We start from the raw sequence: 23,211 nt of genomic DNA, 5'->3' as shown, positions 1-23,211 counted from the left end.
CCTTTATCCTGTGTGCTGTTCAGGATTATGAAAGCACTGTGGCCAAACAGCCAGCCAACACACACGCCAGTCATGACGACAATGTCCCCATGGCTTAGTTTGAAGGGCAAATGTCATTGGCTGGCTATTGGCTCTACCTCAACGCTGGACCTGTCCCACCTGTATATCCTCTTGGAGCTAGATTGGGTCTGAAAGATACAACCTCGTGCTGTCCTCGGTTTACAAAAAGTTAAAATGGGGTGTTGTGCATTGTGATTGGCCACATATTCGCCACATATTAAGCTACCCCAACTCGGCCTTCCTTTTCCCTCTAAACAGGCTCCTCGGTTCAAGCAACCAAAACCAAAAGCGCTTTATTACAGTGACCCCCCTGCCCCAAGAATTCCCCCCTCTACGTCCATGCACCCGTCCGCCGACTGTGTCCCCCCCATGTCCTCAACTCCTGTTCTCTTGTGTGTTTGTCGTCCACAGACGCGCCAAGCTGCGGCTCTACCTGGAGCAGCTGAAGAAGCTGGTTCCGCTGGGCCCGGACAGCAGCAGACACACCACCCTGAGCCTCCTGAAGCGGGCCAAGATGCACATCAAGGTATGTGGAGGGAGGAAAACCTAAGGCTGACACACACACACACACACCGCCAACACCACCACCACCACCACCAACCTGGGGTTTATAGCGATGCTGTCGGAGCACATCTGCGACAGCTGATTTTCCAAGCATCTGTGAACAGCTTCTTTTTTCTGCTTGCGTGACACCTTAAATGCCACGACTGTCTGTGCCCTGAGAGCAGCCAATGTGTATGTTTCAGCAGAGGAGCCAAATGCTGACACGCACACACGCACCCACGCACACACGCACCCACGCACACACACACACACACACGCACGCACGCACGCACGCGCACGCACGCGCACGCACACGCACGCGCACGCACGCGCAAACACACGTGATGCCAGAAAGGAGTGAGTCATTTCAGTGACTTGTACCTTCAGCAGCTGTGCTTTTCTTACGTGACTTCTTTAACTGCTCAACATCTCATCAAGCCCCCGGCCCATGTATTATGAGTTCCATTAACTCATGGTAATCCTTACGTCCAAAGTGATTTACAGTGAGCTCAGTCGACAGGCATTACGGAGCAGGTAGGGGCATCTTGCTCAAGGATGCCTGTGGCACATTGGGGAATCGAACCCCGAACCTTCTGCCTCGGAGTCGGAAGACACTGTCCCCAAAAAGTACAAAGAGTTTTCTCTGTCTTTAAATCCTCTCTTTCCCTCTTCCCCCCCCCCCCCCACCCCTTTGTCCCGCTCTCTCGGTTATCCCATCAGCGTTGTAAGAGCTTGACATGAGGGAGAGAGACTGTTCCCATAACTGGGAGTCAAGTCCTGCTCAAACTAAGTCATAAGTCAACAGAGTGGAGCATGGAGCAGCGGGGGGTGAAGGGGGTGCTTTGCGTTTGGCTGATCTTCAGTTATGCGGTTGAAGATAATTAGATTTGGGGTTTCCTTCGGCCCGCCCCATCTCCTCCCCCCTCTCCTCCCGCTTCCCTTTCTTGTTCACAGTTCACGGTTGAGCAAGGGATGCAGCTCATGTACGTTAAGTGACACACACAACATTGCAGAGGAGAAGCCAATTAGCGTCGGGGTCCCAGAAGTACATGGCAAGGGTGTTGCCACGCTATGAATGCCCTCCTTTGTGTTCTTCAACACACACACACTCACACAAACACACACACACGCACGCACGCACTCACGCACGCACGCACGCACGCACGCACGCACGCACGCACGCACGCACGCACGCACGCACGCACGCACATTCCGCCATAGAATGAAGCATCATTCTATTTTTCACACATTCAGTGCTGCTCTGGGTCGGCGGTTGGGTTAGGGGGGGGGCAGTTCACACATGATTTATTAACCCTCTGGTTTCCTGTTTGTCATGCGTCTTCTGCTTGCTTGCGATCGTCCTCTGTGTGTGGGTCTAGACCGAGACATGCTTTATGGAGGCGTTTCCTAGCTATGAACTGCCTGAGATGGCACTTCTCAGAACTCGCGTGACCCCGCAGAAGGTTGAAATTACTTGAAATGTTTTTGCAAGGAAGCATACTTTAGAAATACACTGAGACGAAAAACGAAGACACCCACATGCGTGATCAATAAGGCTGATACAACATCAAATGTCACACAACACATCATTGGGAAATTGGAAAAGAATCAACCAAGTCTGTTCTCAGAGGTTGACCTCTGTAGCATTGAGAATCCAGGCTACAGCCTACAGCCTACAGCCTACAGCCTACAGCCTACAGCCTACAATCCATCACCTACAGCCCACAACCCACAGTCCACTGCAAGGTCTGAAGACCGACCGGCGGCTGAGCGACCGGGCGCAGGTTGGCGGTGGTTGTGGACAAAGAAAACAGCCGTCCTCCATCATGTGGCACTGAACTCTGGTGATGACAACGAGACCCATGCCAGGTGGTGTGTGTGCCCTCCCCCCCCTCACTCCTGTAGAAGCTGGAGGAGCAGGACAAGAGGAACCTGAATGTGAAGGAGCAGCTCCAGAGAGAGCACCGCTACCTCAAGCGCCGCCTGGAGCAGCTCTCCGTGTCGGGGGCCGTGGAGAGGATCCGCACCGACAGCATGGGCTCCACCATCTCCACCGACTCCGAGCAAGGTGAGGGGGCCCCCCCGGGGGCCTGGTGGTGGGGGAGGGGTTGGGGGAAGTCCGCTCAACCATAACATTGAGGGTGTTCTCGGTTTTCGGTTTTCGGTCATTTATAGAAATATTAAATCTGTCTAAAACTACAGTTACCTCGTGGGAACAAACTTCCTCGCTGTATTTTCTGAAGCGCATTGGTACAAGGAGGCTGGGATTAGGGCCGATTTGGGTCCAGGCTCAGTATTGCGATACCCAACAAATAGTGTGTAGGTTGTCCAAGTTTTACTTCAAGGCTTCTCTCTGCATACATTTGGTTTTTAAACTCCCGGGTGCAGATGCTAGTAATGTGTCACCTGGATGACAGCCGTACGAGTTATGACACGGTCGATTTCCATTAATATCGCGTGTCTGGAGAGAAGCATGTGAGGGCATTTGGCTGAAAGCGTATGGTTGGGAACGAAAGCGTACAGATTTGACATTTTAAAACCATTTGATTTGATTTGATTTATTTGGAATAAAGACATATCCAAGGGATAAAAGAAAAACATGACAAAGTGCAAGCACTTATTTCCATAATGGTCCCTGTGACCATGTGAAGTGAAGGAGCCTAAAAGTACAAGAACCGCTTTTCCATCAGGGGAGTTGCTTCGGTAAACAACACGTAAACACCTAAAACTCTTAGATAACAAAGATGTTTCAAGTTTGAACAGATCGAACATGCTGAAATATTCCTGATAAGCAGAACGTTTGGCCAAGGAAAGAACATCGGAGAGAACATGCGTTTGCCTGTTGTAGGCGAACGCATGTGCGTGTAAGAATTGAGCAGTGCATCGACCGCGTGTAATGAGAAGATCTTCAAAATATTTGACATTACATATCCTCTAAAATGTACTATTGCGATGTCTCTTATTTCCAAAGGCACCCAAGCAACAGTTTGAACTTTGACCTATCAATGGCTCATCACCTCCTGGCCAGCCATTGAATCTGGACCTAGTTTGAACCACAGAGTCTTCCCCTCGCTTGCTGGCACTCAATAGACCCTAATGGCCACGTAAGCAAATAAATAATAGATTTATAGTATACACAGTCGGAGGTTGTTCACAGTCGACCGGCCGACTGTGAACAACCTCAGATGATTCAAGAAATGTCACGCCGTGCCCTGTGTTCAGGGTGCATGTAGGCAGCGTGCGCAGTGGAGTTCGGGGATTGCTTTGTTATTGTGTGTGCTGATTGGCCCAGTCGACGTGGAGTGAGAGATCACTGTTTATGTTTTGATACAAGGGGTAACAATCTCCTTCTACTGTCACTCAGAACTCTCCAAGAAGGCTTGTCAGGGCTTGTGCCTTCCCGGGCTCATCCTCTTGCTCAGATGATATCTGCAAATTGGGGAATCAATACCTGCTCATTAATGACATGTATCTTTAAAAACAATTCACTGCATGTCACTTCGGATAAGAAGCTTCTGCTTAACTGTTGAATAGTAAACAGCATTCAGGAGCTGGCCTGCTGTGCTGAGCTCACAATGTGTATACTCACCTGAAGCAACCTACCCAAACACAGTCTCTCTCTCTATTACCGGCTGGTATCTGTGTTGGTGAACCAGCGGTCAATAGCTTTAAGTGGATGTAAAATGTCAACACGTTTCGTCAACTCCCAAAGGCTACGTGGAATACACACACACACACTTCCCCCTTGTTTACAGATCAGTCTGCGGGGTCAAAGGTCCAATGATTACTGATCCCATTTTAAGCCTTTGCACTCATTCTCTGGTGTGGCTACTGACTATACATGGAATACATGTTCATGAATTCTCTCTCTGCATCAATCCTGCCATCACGAGCAGTTCTCCCTGATAGGGTCATGTCTCCCTGACACGACCTGCAATCTAGGCAGCCTAGCATCGCCGCACCTCACGTTTAATATTTGATTTTATACTTAGACCTACCTTCTGTATCTTTCAATTGAATATGACATTTAATTCCGTTGGGTATTTTATTATGTGGATGATGACCCTTGCCTTGTCGTATGAATTGGGTTAACTTGAATAGTTAGCTATACTGGATGACTAATCATACTGCACGGTAAAACTGTTTCACTTTGACGTGGAACACTATAGCCAGCTTATCATATTTATTTTTTTATATCGTGTCAAGGTTAACATGTTCAAGGTCGTGTCAGTGTCTCCGGTGACTGCGGTTGCCCGACAAGTTGTATTTATAAAACCGCCCAAAAGGCTCCACCGAGTCTGTTGACAATAAAAGCCTGGCTCTGGTCTACCCGTGTGTTCAGGTGTCCCTGACACGCAGCCTCGTAGCACATTCGGCGATGGACAGTTCCCACACGTAACACAGGTGTATTCCTAATCAGAGGATTTATTGTTGGCTGGGCGACAGGCACGCTATACGGGTGATAATTAAACAAGGCACTTGAACTTTACAACACAGACATACTGACAGACTGCGGTGAGGACTCGCCTGCAAATGAGGTAAACGCTGAGGAAACGTCTCAGCGGAGGAGCTATTCAAGGGCAGGCTGGGAGTTGACTGTGGGTTTCTCTGATGTTTGGCTTCGTGGCCGTTATTAAAGATATCATGCTTTGTTTCTTTACAAGCCTAACCCACCGTAACCGCATCACATTCGCGCCTCGCTGCATGCTCTTCGTTTGAGCAACATGGAAAATACATTGGATGTTCTGAAATGAAATCAAACGTAAAAGCTGATTCTTCAAGAATTTCACGAAAAACCACCATGTTTTATAAACCACTTATCTCAAAAGTAATGTTGTTATCGATTTGTTTAGGAAACTGTTTTGTTGCAGTTACCGCCCCGGCACAGTCACTTCTAGCGCCCCTGCACACACACACTGTTTGGTTTGTTTAAACCCTGTCATACCAACAGGCACACGTCGCCTTCCTGTCTACCATTACCTCATTTGAATAACAAAAGCAGCCAGCACGTCACTGCATTACTTAGCGTTGTTGTTGCTGTTGTTGTTGTGTACAGACGTGGACGTGGACATCGAGGGCATGGATTTGACGCCGGGTGAGCCCGACAGCGGGGACAGCATCAGCGATGGCGATGGGGAAGAGGAGGAGGAGGAGTTGGAAGAGGAGGAGGACCACTACAGCCTCCAGAGCAGCTCCAGCGACAGCTATACTGCCACCACGCATTCCCACAGACTGCAGCCACACCACTGCTAGGGCCCGCGTCCGCCCACGCTCAGCTCTTCTACACCGCTTCTTTATCCCTCCCCCCACTGCAGGCAATCATTTCTAACTTTTATTATTTTGTTCTCCCCGCCCCCAACATCGTCTGTGACCCGAGTCGTTGTTGGATGGAGCTAAAATGGCCAAATCCCCGCCCCCTTGTGTGCAGCTAACAGGAAGTAGGAGCTCTGGAGGTCGGACACTCCTCTCAACCGTTTGCTGAACCTTGACATTTTGAGACCTACTGACCGTAACCTTCCCTGAGGATTCACGGCCCGATTCACGGCCCAAATCACCCCCCTCCCCCCATCCCCCCCACCCCGGACCCACACCACACTGTCCATAAAAACACCAAAACCAGTGTTGCCAGAGGCTGGGAGAGAGAGATGGAGAGGTAGAGGAGATTTTGTGGTTATGTTAGGGATTTATGTGGTTTCGATACAGCTTTGACTTGTAAATTATGAACTGGTTTGTGGCCAAGAAAGAAAGGGAGTTTGGTAAGAGCTGAGTTATCTACAAATGTGAAGTTGTTTTCTTTTTAACATGCATTACAGAGGCGCATAATACATTGTAGTTTGCCACTAAATCAATATATTTGTACACACAACACCAGCAACCCCGGTTGGACAGTATTTTCAATAGGAATGTCATTTGGTGAGGGGAACAGACTATTGTGGCCTTCATTAGAACATGACAGAACTAGTCACCAAAGAAAATAACTCCCAGAGATGCATGCCTATGTTGAGGTCACTAACCACTGCTCCACACTACTGACCACTTCAACATACCACGTGATCATGTGGATAGACTACTAGTATTCACTCAAGGAGCTGTCCAGAACTTATTCCTCAAAAAAAAAGAAAGCTTTTCATTGTAAAAGGCATCCCCAGGATTGTTTTTTGTGTTTTAAAATTCAGTAGCAAATTGATGTAGCAGTGAACTTGGGAAGCTGATGTTTTCCTCAACTGATCCTGCGGGATGCTATTTTTCTCAAAGTTTTACCTCAACATTTTACTCATTTAAAAGGCTTAGGGCTAGTGGAGCCCCTATCTGATTGGCCAATTCACAACACACATCTAGGAAGTTAGTTCAGTTAATTAATTGAAACTCAAGCCAGTTGAGCTTTTGTTCTTTTTGCGTTCTGATTAGCAAGTCAAAGCTGTTTAAGATCAGGGGTTGCGTTTGGCCAGCTTTAACAAGTTGCTGTATTTAGTAGGTGTTCTCAGTTAGCTAAAACTAATCACATTACACTTACAAATTTAATATCGATGTATTATCAATAACTCAAGTCTTCTATATAGTTTTTATTTTCTCTCTATCTATCTGGTGTTTCTAAGTCTAGCTAAAGACCTTGGTATAGATTAACATAGATCAACTGCACACAGTAACCTATAGTCTGCATTGCACGGTAGAAAGTTATTGACGAAAGAGGCGCTTTTCTGCAGTTCTCTGACCACGTACTAATCCATAAATCTATTTTCCCGGGCAGTCTTTAGAGCTTGGCATCCCAGAGCTTAAAAAATGACCAGTACATAAGGACAGGTCTGACCAAAAAAAAAAATGTATATAAAAAATCCCCATATAGAAAGCTATATATATATATATATATATATATATATATATATATATATATATATATATATATATATATATATATATATATAAATATAAATATATGTATATATATAAAAACAAAAAAACACTTAAAAAATACTACATACAGGAGGATGATGAGCATGTAGTCTATATTTCTAAAAAAAAATTATTCTATTTTCCTAATTCCCTTAAGTTCTCTTAGCCATACAAACGCTGAGGCCAAAAAAAGCGTACATGAATATGTATATATATATATATATATAAATATAGAGAGAGAGAGAGAGAGAGAGAGAGAGAGAGAGAGAGAGAGAGAGAGAGAGAGAGAGAGAGAGAGAGAGAGAGAGAGAGAGAGAGAGAGAGAGAGAGAGAGAGAGAGAGAGAGAGAGAGAGAGAGAGAGAGAGAGAGAGAGAGAGATATGAGAGCGGGCCAGGACGTCAGGCTGATGGAGGGGGGAGGGGAAACACAGTCCCCCCTCTCCCTCCCTCCCTGCGGTCCATGTCCTGTGGCCTGGTGAGCCTGGGTGACTGTTGTCCTTATTCCCCCCCCCTCCCCCCGCCTGGTCCATTCTCAGGTCAAACCTCTTGATACTCTCCCACCAACCCAGTGAAAGACACACATGCCCATCTTCGGTGCCCCTCCGCCCGGCGGGGGGTGGGCCAAGTGCTTCGATTTCAGCCCCCCCCCCCCCCCCCCCCCATCCCTCCTCCCTGTGCCAAAGAGGGTGACATGATTTTTTCCATGACCAAAGGGCATGTGCAAAAAAAGCCCTCCCCATCTCCATCCCCCTTCTCTCCTCTGGCCTCTGCTCTAGCAGTCCTCTGTGTAACAAAAGACCACACTGGTAATCTCTCATGGCAGCTTTCAGTCACCCCTCCCCCCCCCCTCCTCCACGATGGTCCAGCGATGGGGAAGCAGACAAAAACTTTCTTGAAAGTTGTGATTATTTTGTTGTTTTTGCTTCTTTTTTTCTTCATCGTCCTGATCCGGCTGCTTGGGTTGTATGTCAACGACGGTGTGATTCTTTGGACGTACAACAGCAAAAACAAAACAAAGCGGAGTCACCGAGAGAGGAGTGATACTATTATCCAACCGATGGCAGCTGCAGAGTTCTCCTCCTCTCCTCCGAGTGACCCGACCAGCCACAGTGTCTGTCCTCTGCTGAGCGTGGAGGGTTGAAGAGACGGGGCGATACAACCTTATCTTGCTTCTGACGAGAGATTCGCTGGGTAGGGTTTCCAAGGAAAGCATATGGGTTTGTTTTGTGCTTTCGTCTCGCTGATGTGTGTTTGGTGACCAACATTTTTTTTTTTTATGTATTTATCTGTACTCTTGACACAGGAGGGCAAACACACACAAAAAAAAGGTTCTTGAGAAAGCTTTTCAATCATCAAGAGTTTACATTATGTCATTGAATTGTAATTTGGCCTTTTTTTGTGTTGGTCATGAGAACAACGTAGGAAAATGGACAGAAGACATGGACATGTTTTTCTCTTGCACAGAACCCGCCTATTAGAAGTGAGCATCAAAGGAATTTAATTCAGTGTATGAGATGTGTACCACATGTGACAATTACTTTCAGTGTCCTCCGATCAAAAATGCACAAACTACACATTTAGAAAGCATTGGGTCTGTTGGGATGGGTGTGAGGGAATGACTTCTACACAGTGGTTGTGAACGTTTGTGATAAAGATGTGCCTTGAAAATACTAAATGTATTCTAGATTTGGGAGCAGATGACAAGTAATTCTCAATGTGGGGATGACACTAGAACAAATCTTTTCTTTTTGCAATGAAAAGGCCAACTATTTTCTGATGGTGCCATGTTACAAACTGGCCCTAGGATTTGTTCAATGCATTGTTCAAACTCAAAGGAAGATTCCACTCTGTTGCCTTTTATGGAATAATGTCAGCTCTCTTGATGTTGTTAGTCCTTAAGTACCCCTCATGCCTTACCTTGGTTTTAGTTATTTGTAAAAAGGAGACTATAATCAAGGTCTACTGTGGCAGATAGGGCAAATCCACTGTTGGTCAGCAACATTGACAGACCCAAACAGCTAAGATCAGATTTGGTAAAAAAAATAATAATAATTAAGACTCACTTTGCATTAGAGTCTCCCCCAACACCCCCCCCCCCCCCCTCAAATTGTTTTATTTGTTCTTTATTTTTCGCCATGTTTCTGTTGCCTAGAGATTTACCTGTTTGAAGGTTTTTACAAGCTCAAGAACCTAGGCTGAGAGGACCTTGTGCCAGGAACACGGGAGAGGAGGAAAAACATAACGATGTTGTGTAAAAACGTATACCTGCTTAGAAACTCGTCACTTTGTCCTACGATACCTCCCATGCAGAATGGTAAAGGGAGTGCTTCCGATGTGATTCCAGATAAATATTTTTTGAACAATAGAAATATGAATTTAGGACAGCAGCATTCCCCCTTTCCAATCCGAAGAATCAACGTTTTACCTTCTCTTTTTCCATAAACCATGGTAAGCAATACACGCAGCAATCGAATGAAATTCTTCCACACAACGATCTTAGCCTTCTTGTAGCCTCCATCGGGTTGGCGTTAGCAGGTGGAGCAGCTCCCCAACACTGAAATAGGGTGTCCCTTGAAAAACGACAGCTCCACCATGGCTGCTCGGAGTGGCCGATTCGCTGTCGTAAAGTCGATGACACAGTGTGGATGTGGGTGAGTTCTGTGCCAGAGACCTGTGAATATGTTCTTTTTTAGTGGATCTGTAATAAGCATTCAGAAGAATATTATATTAGGTTTTTTTTGTATGTGATGTGTGTACACACAAGTACCTGGTGCTGGCGATACTTTAAAGCAAACACTTGACGGTATGGTGTATTTTCTCATTGTAATATAATAAATAAAAAAAACATTTTTATATATAAAGTTGTGGCGTGCACTTATTTACTGTTAGATGTTTCTTATAGTTTAAGGTGAATAGGATGCATATATAAGCTATGGTCAATGTATTAATATGGTTACGACAAGAGGTTATAACAGGACACAAGGATTTAATCAGAATGGGAAGAAAATACATTATCCACATGTCTAGATTTGTCTGTTTATTTATCAACGTTTCAAAATGTCCAGTGCTTGAAAGAAAATAGATTAGGGGATTTTCCTTTCACAAACTAAAGCTCTAAGCCATCTCCCTCAGCAGGGAATGCAATTTAGTCAAACATTAAAACCTAAACAAAAAACGTTTACAAATTGTACCTTATCTTATGTAAATATATGCATACAAGTATTACAATTATCTGCAAACACAAAAGTAAAATACATTTGCAGGCATCTTTGTGTTACAGAATGTTTTTTTCATATGTTGATCATCTAGAACTTTGGTGAGGCCCTACGGAATAAAGTAAACAAGTACGATATCATCTTCGAGATATTGATGTGTCCCGTGGTTAAAAGCAATGCGGTCGCCATGGTTACCACGCAGCTATAAAACATACTCTGTCGCCAGATGGCGATGAGCGGATCTATCAATCAACCAAACGTTCAAAGTAACATCCGTCACTGTGGTGTCAAAACATCACATCAATTTAAAATGCATTAAACCCATAATTATGCGTCTATGTACAGCCAAAGCAGTGCAGCCAACATGTTCTATGTGCTAAGCAGCTAGATATTCAAGCTTGCGTCCTCGCTGGCGACGGCTCAAGCTAGGTTTGTTAGCAGCACACGTTGGTTAAATACCTGAGACCAAAGAGCTTCATTAAGTTTCTTGATATATATTTATATATACGAATATATATATAAAAAATATGAGAATCAAGAGCCTCCCCCAGTGGTACCAGGTCTTGGACAGAATAAAAGTACAGATAGAACTGAGATTTAAAATATAAATTAGAAATGAATAAATTAAATTTAAAAAAAAACACGAGAGGTAGGTTCTATTCCAGCCCCGTACAGCTTAAGTACAATCTATTGACTTCATGGACCGACAACAGGTTTTGCTTGTGCGTTACGTTGACGTTTCACCATGTACATCGACATGCCTTTGAACATGCACGTCGTGTTGATCAGTGCCCACAGGGTGAATTTTCTCCTATGGACATGTGTCTGTTCTGTGCACGCTTGCCTGGCTCCTCCAGACCAGGGCAATCGATCACTAAAAGTCAATCAAACTCATGAACTCGGACAGCACGTAGCAAGTGTGATATGTTCGCCCATCAACACGTAATGCCTGTAGATACGGAGGCATAATCAACAGGAAATACACTGTATACAATACAATGTATACAATACATTGTATTGTATGTTCAGCTGTGAACGATAAATGTTCACATAGAAATGCAGCTTCTTCAATCCTGGTGTGTGTGAAGTGTATGTATGTGTGTGTGTGGGGGTCAGATGTATTGCTGAGGCTTGCTGGTGGGGGGCACTGAGGCCAGGGTCTTGGCCGCCTCCTTGGCCTTCCCCAACGGCTCCTTCACTGGGTCCCTGAGTGGTCGCTGGGCAGCCTCTCCTGGGAGGGGTTGAGAGGGGATGAGAGAGAGAGAGGATTAGAGTTAGGTCAATAGTCTTAAGTTCCTGTGATGTACTGTAATGAGTGGGCAACACTTTTGACTCCAGTGAGGGGGAAAACTACTCCGGATAAGGTTGTTAAAATTGTAAAAATGTCACTCATTTGATTTCACATCTGATTCTTTAACCACACTACAGTCCATGGTCGAAAAAAATATATATATGAAGAGGAAACGAAGGCGCCACACTGAGCTTATGCCTCCATCTTACACATTTTAAACATACAAAGGAATTAAAGAGGGACAAAGGGATCTACAATGCAAATGAGAGCAGGTTTCTGTGAGATATCTAGGCTAGCTGAGGTAATCCTGAGTCAGTGCAGATGGCAGTGGTCCAAACGATCTTACTATTATCTACTGCTCACACTTTTTGATTAGAATATTGTGTTTCTCTATCTAACGCGCATGGGCATTTGTACACGTTTAAATGAGCCGTTTAGTATAACCAGAAACAGCATTGGAGTTTTTAGCTTTTTTTCCTAGTCAATGACCCAAGCAGTATTACTTAACTATGGTTCCCGTACCGGGACATGCCGGAGAGAAAAAGATAAATAGAAGCAAAAACTTGGATATGTGAATCTGCCCGAGATAGGTTTGCAATCTGGCAATAAAACTGTTGTTGGTGTCGACAAAGTTCAAGTATTACATTAATACACAAAAATGTTAATTCCCCAACGTTCCTTTTGCTTCGGTTACCGTAAGCCTTCTCAAACAGAGTGCGCCTATATGATCCACTTTACTTGTGTAAGTCTATTAGCTTATGCTGGCTATATGCTGGTAGCTTACGTTATTATCAAAATGGTTGCATGTGGAATGGAGGCGTGGCCCTTTACAACACCCGGACACGCAGACAGTGTTTACTGATTGGTATGCGTTTTTCTTTACACTTCAATCCAAGTTAAAACTCTCTCTCTCTCTCTCTTTATTCCTCTTTCTTTCTCCCTTTATATCCATCTAATCTCTTAAGGTCTATGGTCCATCCTCTTTGCATGGCCATGTTTTTTTGTCAAACTGTCAGAGGCCTCAGCTACACTCACAGGTTTACAGTAACACTGCGACAATTAGGGTTCTGACGTACGCAAACAAAAGGGCCCATTGACAACAACAACACAGCTTTCCCCTTGTGCGCCGAACATTAAGTATGGTTGAACAAATCATCGCTGCCCACTTTCATCCTCCTCCTCTTCCTCTGACACGACGCACCTAATCACGCGGTTAACAAGGGCAGCTAGATAGGCGCTAACGAGACGAGGGAGGCTATTGGCCCTCTAGTGTTTGTGGCAGCACAGTGGTGGGCCCTGGGGGGGCAGGTGGATAATCCTGCACTACTATTGTAACTTACCGCCGCTGTTAGCCTAATGCTAAGTCCTGTGATCGGTGAAGAGATGGCTGTGTGGGACAGAAGGCCCATGACGACATCAACAACCACTTCAAAGTCCCTTTGGAAACACTACACCTCATCGGAAATACAGGAAATCTGCGTGACTAATGTTACGCTCGGTGAAGTGAGAATCAACCAATGAGGGCCCTACACAACAGATTGCGGTTTGAATTACTCAAATGTTTTGCATAGCATAGCATGAAATGATCCCTGCAACATATTGTCATACACCACTGCCACATTTCCTTATACTGCTCCATTAGAGACCAAAATTATCCTATCACGAAAGTGTTCGAACGGCTTCATTATTTAACTGTTCTACAGTTGTACAGTAAAAGTGGAGTCCGTCTCCATGGCGGCGCGTACACACGCAGCGGCTTGGGGCTCTCCAGACTTTTAGGTTTTGTTAGTAAATGTTTAGTTGTAGTCTTAGTTTAATTTAAGTTTAATTGTGAAGTTGTTGCCACGCAATCATCTTGGGGGTCTCCTGACCATAGATTTTTGTTAGTAATAGTTTAGTTATAGTTTTATTTTAGTTTTAGTGTAATTGTTTACTTGGGTTGCCATGGCGATGGATACACAGCTCTCCAGGCTAAACGTTTTTGTTTTTTAATCGTTTTTTGTTTTTTAACACTAATGTGCCCTCCACTGGCAAAACAGTATAGCCGTGCTGAGCTCCTCATAAATCGTGATGTACATCGACTGTCAAGCGAGATATCCATCCCTCCCGAGATCCGCAGATTAGCCAGCGAAAGCTCTGCCTCAACAGGCCGGCAGAGGAGACGCTGTGAGCGGAAGCAGAAGCGAGGAAAGCGGGCCGGTGTACGAGCTCGGCTAAAGGCTAACCCATCCAAACCACCGCTTCCTTCAATCTTCCTAGCCAATGTTCGCTCAATACGGAATAAACTGGACGAGATTAGACTTCGACTCACAGCACAGAGGACTTTGACTCGCTGCTGCTGCATGATCTTCACCGAGACGTGGTTAGACAGCACCACACCAGACGCAGCTATCCAGCTAGCAGGCCGCACCGTCTACCGGGCCGACAGAACAGCTGACTCGGCTGTACAAAGGCGGAGCAGGCAGCCATCCAGAGGCTGATTAAAACAGCGGGAAGGATCATTGGAGTAGAGCTGCCCGACATCTTGTCCATCTCCTCCTCCCGTTGCCTGCAGCGCTCTAAACGCATCCTCACAGACCCTTCTCATCCTGCCCATCATCTGTTCCTGTTACTCCCGTCAGGGAAAAGGTTCAGATCAAAAAAGGCACGCACCTCCAGGATGGCAAAGAGCTTCTATCCCTGTGCAATAAGGCTCCTCAACAGCTTGACCACCCCACTCCCCACCCCCCTTCATCTCCCCCCAACCCCGGCCCAGCCCTCCCTGCCCCCCATGGACTGCACTCTAATACTTGATGCACCTTAACATGGAGATATGGAGATATATTGCTTTCATTATTTTTATTATTATTTTATGAATGATATTTATGAATCTATTTATTAATTGTTATTTATTATTATTTAGCTGTGTAAGTCTGGTTGCCTCTACTGTCTCGTTGTCTTTATGGCAATGACAAATAAAGTACTTTGAACTTTGAACTTAAAAGGAATGGGGGGGCTTGTACTCCATATGGGATGACATTGAATGTCAGGACTCTTGTATCAGCAGAATCAATGTATCACTCGTTTTGATAGCTGCTTGTTTTTTGTTCCATCTTTGACTTTCAGCTGGCAGCAAACCATTTTTATACAACTTGCTCGCATGCCAGAAGTTGCAGGGAACGTCTATTGTTCTACTGTACAAAGGCTTTATGTGCTTCACAAAGTTAGAATTGAAATCTCTTCTCCTTTTCATAGAGATGTTAATTTGCTTACTTCATACAAGGGCGATACACAAGGGTTTTTACACTTTTTATTGTAGATACAGATTCTTATTCTTATTTTATTTATGATTTTAAAATGTATTATCCACGGTAAATTCTAAATCGTATTAAATGTGTGCGCTGCGCCAAAAAATTTTCCCTTTGAATAGGGATTAAAAAAGGAGTACCTATCTAAGGTTGGTAAACTGGACACCGAGTGGGGAAACGTTACCGGAACCTCGGTTAAAGTAACGATGGGAAGATGCGATTTCAATCTGAGAGAACTCATCACATGGATGATTTCGTTTTTAATTTTAAGACGCAACATATCTGCCCCACCCCCTGTAACTGCTGCAGTGTACATACCATGTCCGTTTAACAGCGCATGCTCCAGCCCCTTCATGGACTTGGTCTGGTTGCTCTTGAAGCGTGCCAATCCAAATTCCTGCAGAGAAAAAAAAAATATGGAAAGGAAATGACGTTATTTACTTTTTTTTATGGAGAATTTGCTTGAAGGCATATTTCCTAATGTATCCTTCGACCTTCTTGTTATAATTCAAGGCCATGGGGGGTCCTGAGATTGCAAGGAGAAGAGCATACATAAAGCTGTGCTATCTATACCTTTCTCTAGTGAAGTCACACTGGTGACAGATACTGAGAGGTTAATATGACACAGACAAAGACCATAAGCCCTTGGATCTGTTTGTCCAACCTTGAGGGCGGGACAAAACTGTGAGATGTTGGGGTCGCAAAACAATTCTGAGCACAAAATGCGGTCACGTACGGGGAAAACACGGTTGACATTTTGAGGAACATCTGACGCTACTACCACATTGGAATATTGATTTTTGAGCAAAAAAAAGTGTAAAGCTTTGGAACACTGAATGAGTATCCCTGAACATGCAGAGATGTTCTAACTGGAAGCAGATTGGCAGTTAAGTGGAAGCAGATCTGTGACTGCCCTCTAGTGGCTATGTATACACATTAGGACAAAAAATAATCTTTAACATTCAATATGACAAGTCAAATTCTTCTTCTATAATTATAACAATATATTAGTTTATACCATGGCAATGTTAAATACTCGATCCTCATTGGTCATTCAAGTGTGCATTACTTTTCAATAACGTGGCAGGGTTGACTTTTAAAAGTATCTAAATCAATACGCTACCAATGCAGTATTAAAAGCAACGGTCAAATATAATTAACATTTATTTCCCAAGACAACACAAAAACTACATGCTCAAAGCGGCAGAGAAGAATATTTTTGCTTTCAGTTGAGGCGGAAGGTTAGGGTTAGGTTAGTTGAACTACTTAAAGAGGACCTGTTATACTACTTTTCTGGTCTTAATTTCTTATTAATTAACTCCTATAGCGCAACCTGACACGAATCACAGCACAAAAAATGATGTAGATTTTCGGGAAACTCTTCCTCTCATCTGGGCGCTTTCAGCATTCTCTGCCAACGCTCGGTTTCGTCCTTCTCCGCCCCCTCGCCCCCCTCCTGCCAACCCAACTCCGTTGTGATTGGTTACCTTCCTTGAAGCGCACGCGCGGGCAGATTTGACCAGGCATATGGGGGCGTGGCAGGAGTGCCCTTTACGTAGATGATTTCCCGGAAATGTGAACAAGTGAATCGCAAACGTTGTCCCGAGTGTTTAGCGCTCTGCACAGCCACCCCAGACTGTCAGCAGGGAATACGTCGAAATGCATGTACGTCAGTATTTGACACTTTAGTATGGTTAAACATGACTATCAATCATTAAAAGTAGAAAAAGCATATTAAGTCCCCTTTAAAGGTTGGGTATGGAATTCTTTTTTTTGGCCATTTTTGCAAAATTACTTGAAATCCTTATCATAACCCACTTACAGCCACTGAGTTAGAAGTACTGACATGAAAATTAAACAAGTCAATCATCTGTGGAACGGGCAGGGCTCGAAAAACTCCAGCCAATGTTTTCCAGACCCACCGAGTGGCATTGGACAGTAAGTACGTCAATCAAACGGTCATATTGCACTCCCCCTCCCGCTCCCCGCGCAACCCCTTCGTGCACGCACTCAAAGCTCGTGACCCAGAACAGGCTTCTGTTTGTTGTTATCCTGCGGTATTTACTGGAGCTGGCTAACTAGCTAATGGCTCGCTCTCGCGCATCTGTGTTCGCTCGTGCATGATTGCGCGAATGGGTGGAGTCAGAGTCAGTGCTGAAGGAGAGGGGGTAGGACCATTTGAGTTGTGTATATTCAAAATCTGCTCGCGTTTCGCAAATCCCATACCCAACCTTTAAGACAGTAAAAAAAAGGTCATAGAAAGTAAATAACATCTAATCACCGTTGTTAACTGTGGTATAAGGGGAATAAACCACTCCAGGCCTTTGGTGTTATAAACATGTACTCTGGTAGTGTTAAGCAGACTCACTTCGTCTCGGCCGTATTATCATCCCTTTCTGAGTGGTTTTTCGACCCCCCGTAGTGTTTTATTCCTTAGCCATTCCAACAAGCACACCATTATTTTCACAACATGCCACCGTTTGAGATCAGACTAGGAACGGCTTCAAAAGGAAGCTCAGACAGGTTCACCGCTCCCTGTCCGGTGACAAATGGCCGTACCCAAGCTCATTTCTGGAAGGCTGCCTTGTGGTTTCTCTATGGTTCACCATCAGATAACGAAGAGGATGTTGATGACGGCTGAAAACTCTGGTTTTCATACAACATCAAAATGAGAAGCCTTCAAACATAATGGAGGACAATTTTTCCATGGTGGTGGAAAATTGAAGCAGTTCCAAATGAATCAGAGTATCGAAAGAAAGAAAGAAAGAAAGAAAGAAAGAAAGAAAGAAAGAAAGAAAGAAAGAAAGAAAGAGAAGGACAATTCATTTGGAGAGACTGATCATTTATCACCACAGTCTACTATTTCCAGAGCAACTACTTCAAACGTCAGCCACAAAGTACTGTGGAATAAATAATATGAAATGGGCCGATAGGACGACATTAATCATTGAAGCACTCATACTGAACTGCTTGTTTGTTCGTTGACGCTAATCGCATTGTCAAAGCAACGCCGCACCATTGTATGGTACGTCAAGGCACCTCAGGTATTATCCTCACCCTCGAATTATCAGACATAATGGGCCTATCTCAATCGAGCCAGGGTTTCACAGAATGCTTTATAAGAGTTTGCTGACGCAAATGTTGTCAATACTAACTGAAAAGACTTTGGCAGTGATGAGTTTGTAGGACTCTGCCAAATGAAACAAACCCATCAAGACCATCTGAATCCATCACACTGAATATACTTTTACCATCTAGCATCAATCCATAACATGAATTGCATTCATTAATTTACATCGTATTGATTACTATCCTACATAGCATCGCTTCCTATTGTCCATGGCGTTTACCCCTTATCATGCGTAGCATCGAGTCAGATCCTTCATGAAGTACCTGAATGGGTCTTGAGAAGCCATACACACCAGAGGAGATCCACGCCTCCCGCTTTACACTGGTGGTCGCTGGCTGAAGGGCCGACTCTTTAAACACACACCGCTCCTCCACAGCCTGAGAACGTAAAGATGGTTACAGTTGAGGATAGTTTATGGGGTAAAAGCGTCAACATGTATACAGTCTGCCTCATAAAATATGTGGACTTTCTTGTTTTTCACTCCATGTCCAAGAGTTGACGTAAAGAAATTATCATTAAAAACAGTCCAGATTTGATTTGGTACATTTAGTTTATATTAGCAGTTTATATTTCTGGAGAAATTAACCCACGTAACACGCCAAGTAGGAAACACAGGTTTGCTCTGAGATTTGTTTTTTCTTCAGAACACAAAACTGCATGCAGAACAGTTTATTTAGCCAACACAATCCAAACAATGAATACGATGAATTCAGATTCATGCATTTTAGAATCGGGTAAGGATTACACATCTCGCTGCATGATGTACAAGCCGTTGACCTTGGCTTGAACTCTGACCAAACATAATGGGTTTGATCCTTAGCCACCATCATATCAGTAGAAAATGCTGTAATATTGAATCGAGGTTAAAAAGCTTTGCCTGTTTAGAAAAACACAGACTGGAGGGCCTGTACAGCGAATGGTCTACCTATCTGGCTGTGTTTTCAGCTGTGGGGAGAGCTTAGCCACAGAATAACTATTTTCATATTGTTTGCATACAGTACCACACTGCTTGTTTAGCACCGGAGTCAAACTCCAACTGACAGATCCGCAGTTTGTATAAAATAAACTTCTCTATCTATATAGCAGGTGCATGGATAGAAGACTACGGGGCATCGGGTTTCTCAATGGTTACAAAAGCATACTTTATACCAACATAGGTCCTAACATACACATTAGCAAAAAAAAAATTAACGTCAGATTTTGAGTACCGAGCATTTCCACGCCTCCTGAATTTGTAACATGGGTTGGTGATATGACACAAAAGTAGACATAATTATTGAAGTCTAAATTTGTCAGTTTAGGGCAAAACGCAGTGTAGTGGCAAGCAGGCCAAAGACACAGGATTTGCTCCTCAGTATCCTCAGCCTACCTGCAGGCTTCCTTACGCAAGAATCCTAAGCCCTACCCGCTCCTTGAAGTCATGCGTTCCAATTCACTCACTACACATAAAAGCATCCACTCAATGACTAACCAGAACATTCGAGACGCAAAAATATAAAACAATATCCCTCAATGCCTCAAGAACCAAATCGAAATAAATACAAAACAACAAAACAAGTTTTTTATTTCAGCCCTCATTAAAGAGGGACCAGGCGGCGGCTGACCATGAGCGTGGTGTGGTTGAGGTTCCAGGTGAAGGTGGTCAAGCTCCTGGTCAACGGGTCAACGATGGAGTCCTCCACGATGTAGACGGAGCGGGCGAGGTGGGTGGGGAACACCTTCTCGGCCCATCGCGGCAGGCGGTTGGTCTTGGTGAGGAGCCGTCTGGAGAGGAGCTTGTGGTCGGCAGTGACCTCCCGGTAGACCACGTCCTCCGTCAGCACATGAGTGCTGCCGGGGACACGGGACACATTAGTGCACACATCGGGATATTTGATTTGTATGCCGTTTTAAATCAGAGTGGCTGTCTCCAAGGGGCTACAAGGACCCCTTTTGTTGGGAAGATAATTTCAGCTATTTTATGAGGGCAGTTGGGTTGCAAGGTTTTGCTGACTAGTATTTGTCGATTGAGTTGTGGCATATTAGAGGTTTATGATAGACAATACACTCAACTGTCAATGATATGGGGTTGCAAGTTTTTCAGGTTTAACTGGTAAACATAACCAGTATTATAAAAGAAGCAAGGCAAAACATTTTAAATCGGAGGGGAGAAACTGCACCCTACAAGAGAACATGCAGGTCAGCTACAGAGGCATATAAATATGATAGGATTGAATTAAATGGAAGATCTTCATTGGAAGATTTTCTAGTTGTTGTGTGGCTATACACAGTACACCCTATAAAGTGAGGCACACCTAACTGTGAGTAGGTGCAAAAAGGGAAGACAAAGCACAAATGACAGACACCGCAGCCAACTGAGCCAGGAAGCCAGAAGAGAACAGCTCAGTTTCAGATCTCTTTCTTAAAAGTGCAATTTCTTTTTTCTTTTTTTTTTAAATATGGTCAGATTGACCTGATCAATGTAAAATACACAACACTATAACGTATCAGATACCGATCTGTTCCCTGAGTTTTTTTGTTTTGAATCAGCCTAATCTTGTTAATAAGAGAGAACATTAATGACCACTGAGTTGCTATACCTGAATGGATTTGGGTATCTCCGCCAGAATGCAGAGACAACATGTTCCCAGGCGTTCTGGATGTCTGTGTTGTTTGAGAAGTACTTGACCATTCTTCTCTCATTGAGATGCAGAAATGTGAGGATGCAGGGCTATGGCGACCCTCGCGATGTCAAAGCAGTGAATGGCAGGCTTCAAATCTGAAACTGGCTCCATCCAAATATCTGACGCCCAGCTGTGTGTGGTGGGGGGGGGGGGGGGGGGGGGGGGTGAAAAACAATAACAGTAGCGAAACTATCAATAAACAAAGAGCGATAAGTTATATAATGTTGAGTCTACCGATATAAATTTTATATTAAAAATTGCAAACATAAAAAAAAAATTGAATACATAACATAAAACCATGAACATGCTCAGACGCAAACTAAATGACCACATCGAACAAGCATGACAATTACAAATGTTGGCAACTGACAGACCGAAAACCATTTCTTATATGAACTAAAGGGTTATAGCACTTCTAAATATGCAGACAGAAAGAGCAGTAACGTTAGCTACATAAGAATTGCAACATGCGTGGACATTGGGACACAGGATAATGTCTTGTGATAAGTCTTGAAGAAGAAACAGAATACGATTGTTCATTAGCATTGACATTGCCTCAGTTACGCCTGTCATTTGTTCGACCGTGTGGTAACGTATCGACCTTACCTGACTTTTTACAGAATCGTGTAGTAAAAGAACTACGTTGAGTCAAGTGACAGACTACGGCGTGAGCTGATTACCGTCCTTATGTTGCGTGCGACACACGGAACGGAAGTGAGTTAATGAACCAGCTGACTTCAGTCCCCCTGTTCCCGACGGTCGCCCCCTAGCGTCCGCCTTCACACACAAATCTGTTTGGGGGCATTTCCTGAAGTTACCTTTTAAAACTCCCAATGATGAGTGCAAAAGCTTCAATAATTAAATTAGTCAACACCCTTCAAATTAAAGGGGATAGGCTAGCCAGATAGGCAAGGAGGCAAGGCAAGGCAACTTTATTTATATAGAACTTTCATACTCAAAGTGCTTCACATAAAAACATTGTCATAAAATAAAATAAAATAAGATAAGTAAATACAATAGATAAGTAAAAGAAAAAGAAAATAAATAGATTGATAGCTGTTCAAGTTTATAATGTGCATCATTGTCACTATAGTTACAGTGGATCCGTGTCAATCACAACACTCCAACAGAATGACGGAATTAAATTTTTTAACCACCATCAATCTCTCTATTGTGAGGTCACAACACACACTGGACAGCGGTGGAATTCAGATCCTTTAGAGTCACGGTGCTGCCCTCTCCCCTTTATCAGTTTACCTGGTCCCTTGTGATAGTACCTTGTGTTCATCACTGCTCTCTGTGTTTTTTTGGCTACTGCTTTTCAAATGCATTGCATTCCTGAAACACCACCTACCAAGACCCATCCAAGACCCAGCAAAGGTACCTTTTTGATTATTAACTGATCATAACATACAACTAATAAGCCTCACCGTAAGACCTCACAGAGGCATTGAAATAAGAGGAATCCAGAGAGAAAAAAAGAAAATACAAATGTGTTGCTAGCAAGCCTGACCATCAGCAACATTAAATCATCTAAAGAGTGGAGGAAACAATCTTTGTGGATGTGATTGGTCCTCAGGTCCTCTTGGAGACCCTCCGGACCCCGGCCCCACCCAGACGTCCTCCTACTCCTCTGAGGTTGAGACTGCTGCCGGCTCCACCCCTCCTGCCTCGGCGCTGCCCTGGCAGGTGGTGGTCCCGGGCCCCTCCCTCAAAGAGGTCATCGTCCAGCTGCTGGCTCAGGTACAGCCCTGTTGTAATGAGATATGTCCCTCACAGGGACCAGTACTGTCCGCACAACAGACCACGATGGGCCTTATTCATCTAGCCACCATCTTGGTTCCATATTGGTTGTAAACGTGGGGTGGGGTAACTGAATGCAGAATGCCCCAGTCAGTTCCCCCGCCCAGCTACTGAGATGGATAGCCTCAAGGTGAATAAGGCCCATTGCTCTGACACAGGACATGCATCCACAGTCATGAAATACGTAGAAGTCTGCGTTAATATTAACAACAGTAAGAGCACTGAATTATGTGATAAGACATTGACTTTGAGTTACAACCAGAGAATTGCAGCTCATATGATTTTTCACACTTACCTTAGAACAAGACGATCCCAGAAGTCCCCTCTG

The 23,211-nt window shown here is 44.3% G+C and overlaps 2 protein-coding genes across 3 annotated transcripts in view; one reads left to right on the top strand and one right to left on the bottom strand.

The window, feature by feature from the left end:
• Positions 1 to 7,442, top strand: part of mxd4 (MAX dimerization protein 4) — a 24,846-nt gene extending 17,404 nt beyond the window's left edge. The window contains exons 4-6 of the mRNA XM_030351484.1: positions 472 to 586; positions 2,509 to 2,671; positions 5,660 to 7,442. Of these exons, the coding sequence (XP_030207344.1) occupies positions 472 to 586; positions 2,509 to 2,671; positions 5,660 to 5,856 (475 nt within the window). The 3' untranslated portion in view covers positions 5,857 to 7,442. The remainder of the gene's footprint in view (positions 1 to 471; positions 587 to 2,508; positions 2,672 to 5,659) is intronic.
• Positions 7,443 to 10,516: 3,074 nt separating this feature from the next.
• Positions 10,517 to 21,823, bottom strand: prelid1b (PRELI domain containing 1b). Of its 2 annotated transcripts, none has more exons than XM_030351355.1 (6): positions 21,687 to 21,823; positions 20,997 to 21,210; positions 20,022 to 20,247; positions 18,681 to 18,794; positions 15,606 to 15,684; positions 10,517 to 11,940 (listed from the first exon to the last, which is right to left on the bottom strand). In XM_030351355.1, the coding sequence occupies exons 2-6, from the start codon at positions 21,086 to 21,088 to the stop codon at positions 11,822 to 11,824; spliced, it is 630 nt and encodes a 209-aa protein (XP_030207215.1). In that variant the 5' UTR covers positions 21,089 to 21,210; positions 21,687 to 21,823; the 3' UTR covers positions 10,517 to 11,821. The 2 variants fall into 2 exon arrangements, with proteins under 2 accessions (XP_030207215.1, XP_030207214.1); XM_030351354.1 differs by having other exon boundaries at positions 18,710 to 18,794.
• Between the last annotated feature and the right edge of the window lie 1,388 nt (positions 21,824 to 23,211).

The sequence above is a fragment of the Gadus morhua genome, chromosome 3, assembly GCF_902167405.1.
Source record: "Gadus morhua chromosome 3, gadMor3.0, whole genome shotgun sequence".
NCBI classification, from domain to species: domain Eukaryota; kingdom Metazoa; phylum Chordata; class Actinopteri; order Gadiformes; family Gadidae; genus Gadus; species Gadus morhua.
This window is presented reverse-complemented; position numbering and strand designations above follow the sequence as displayed.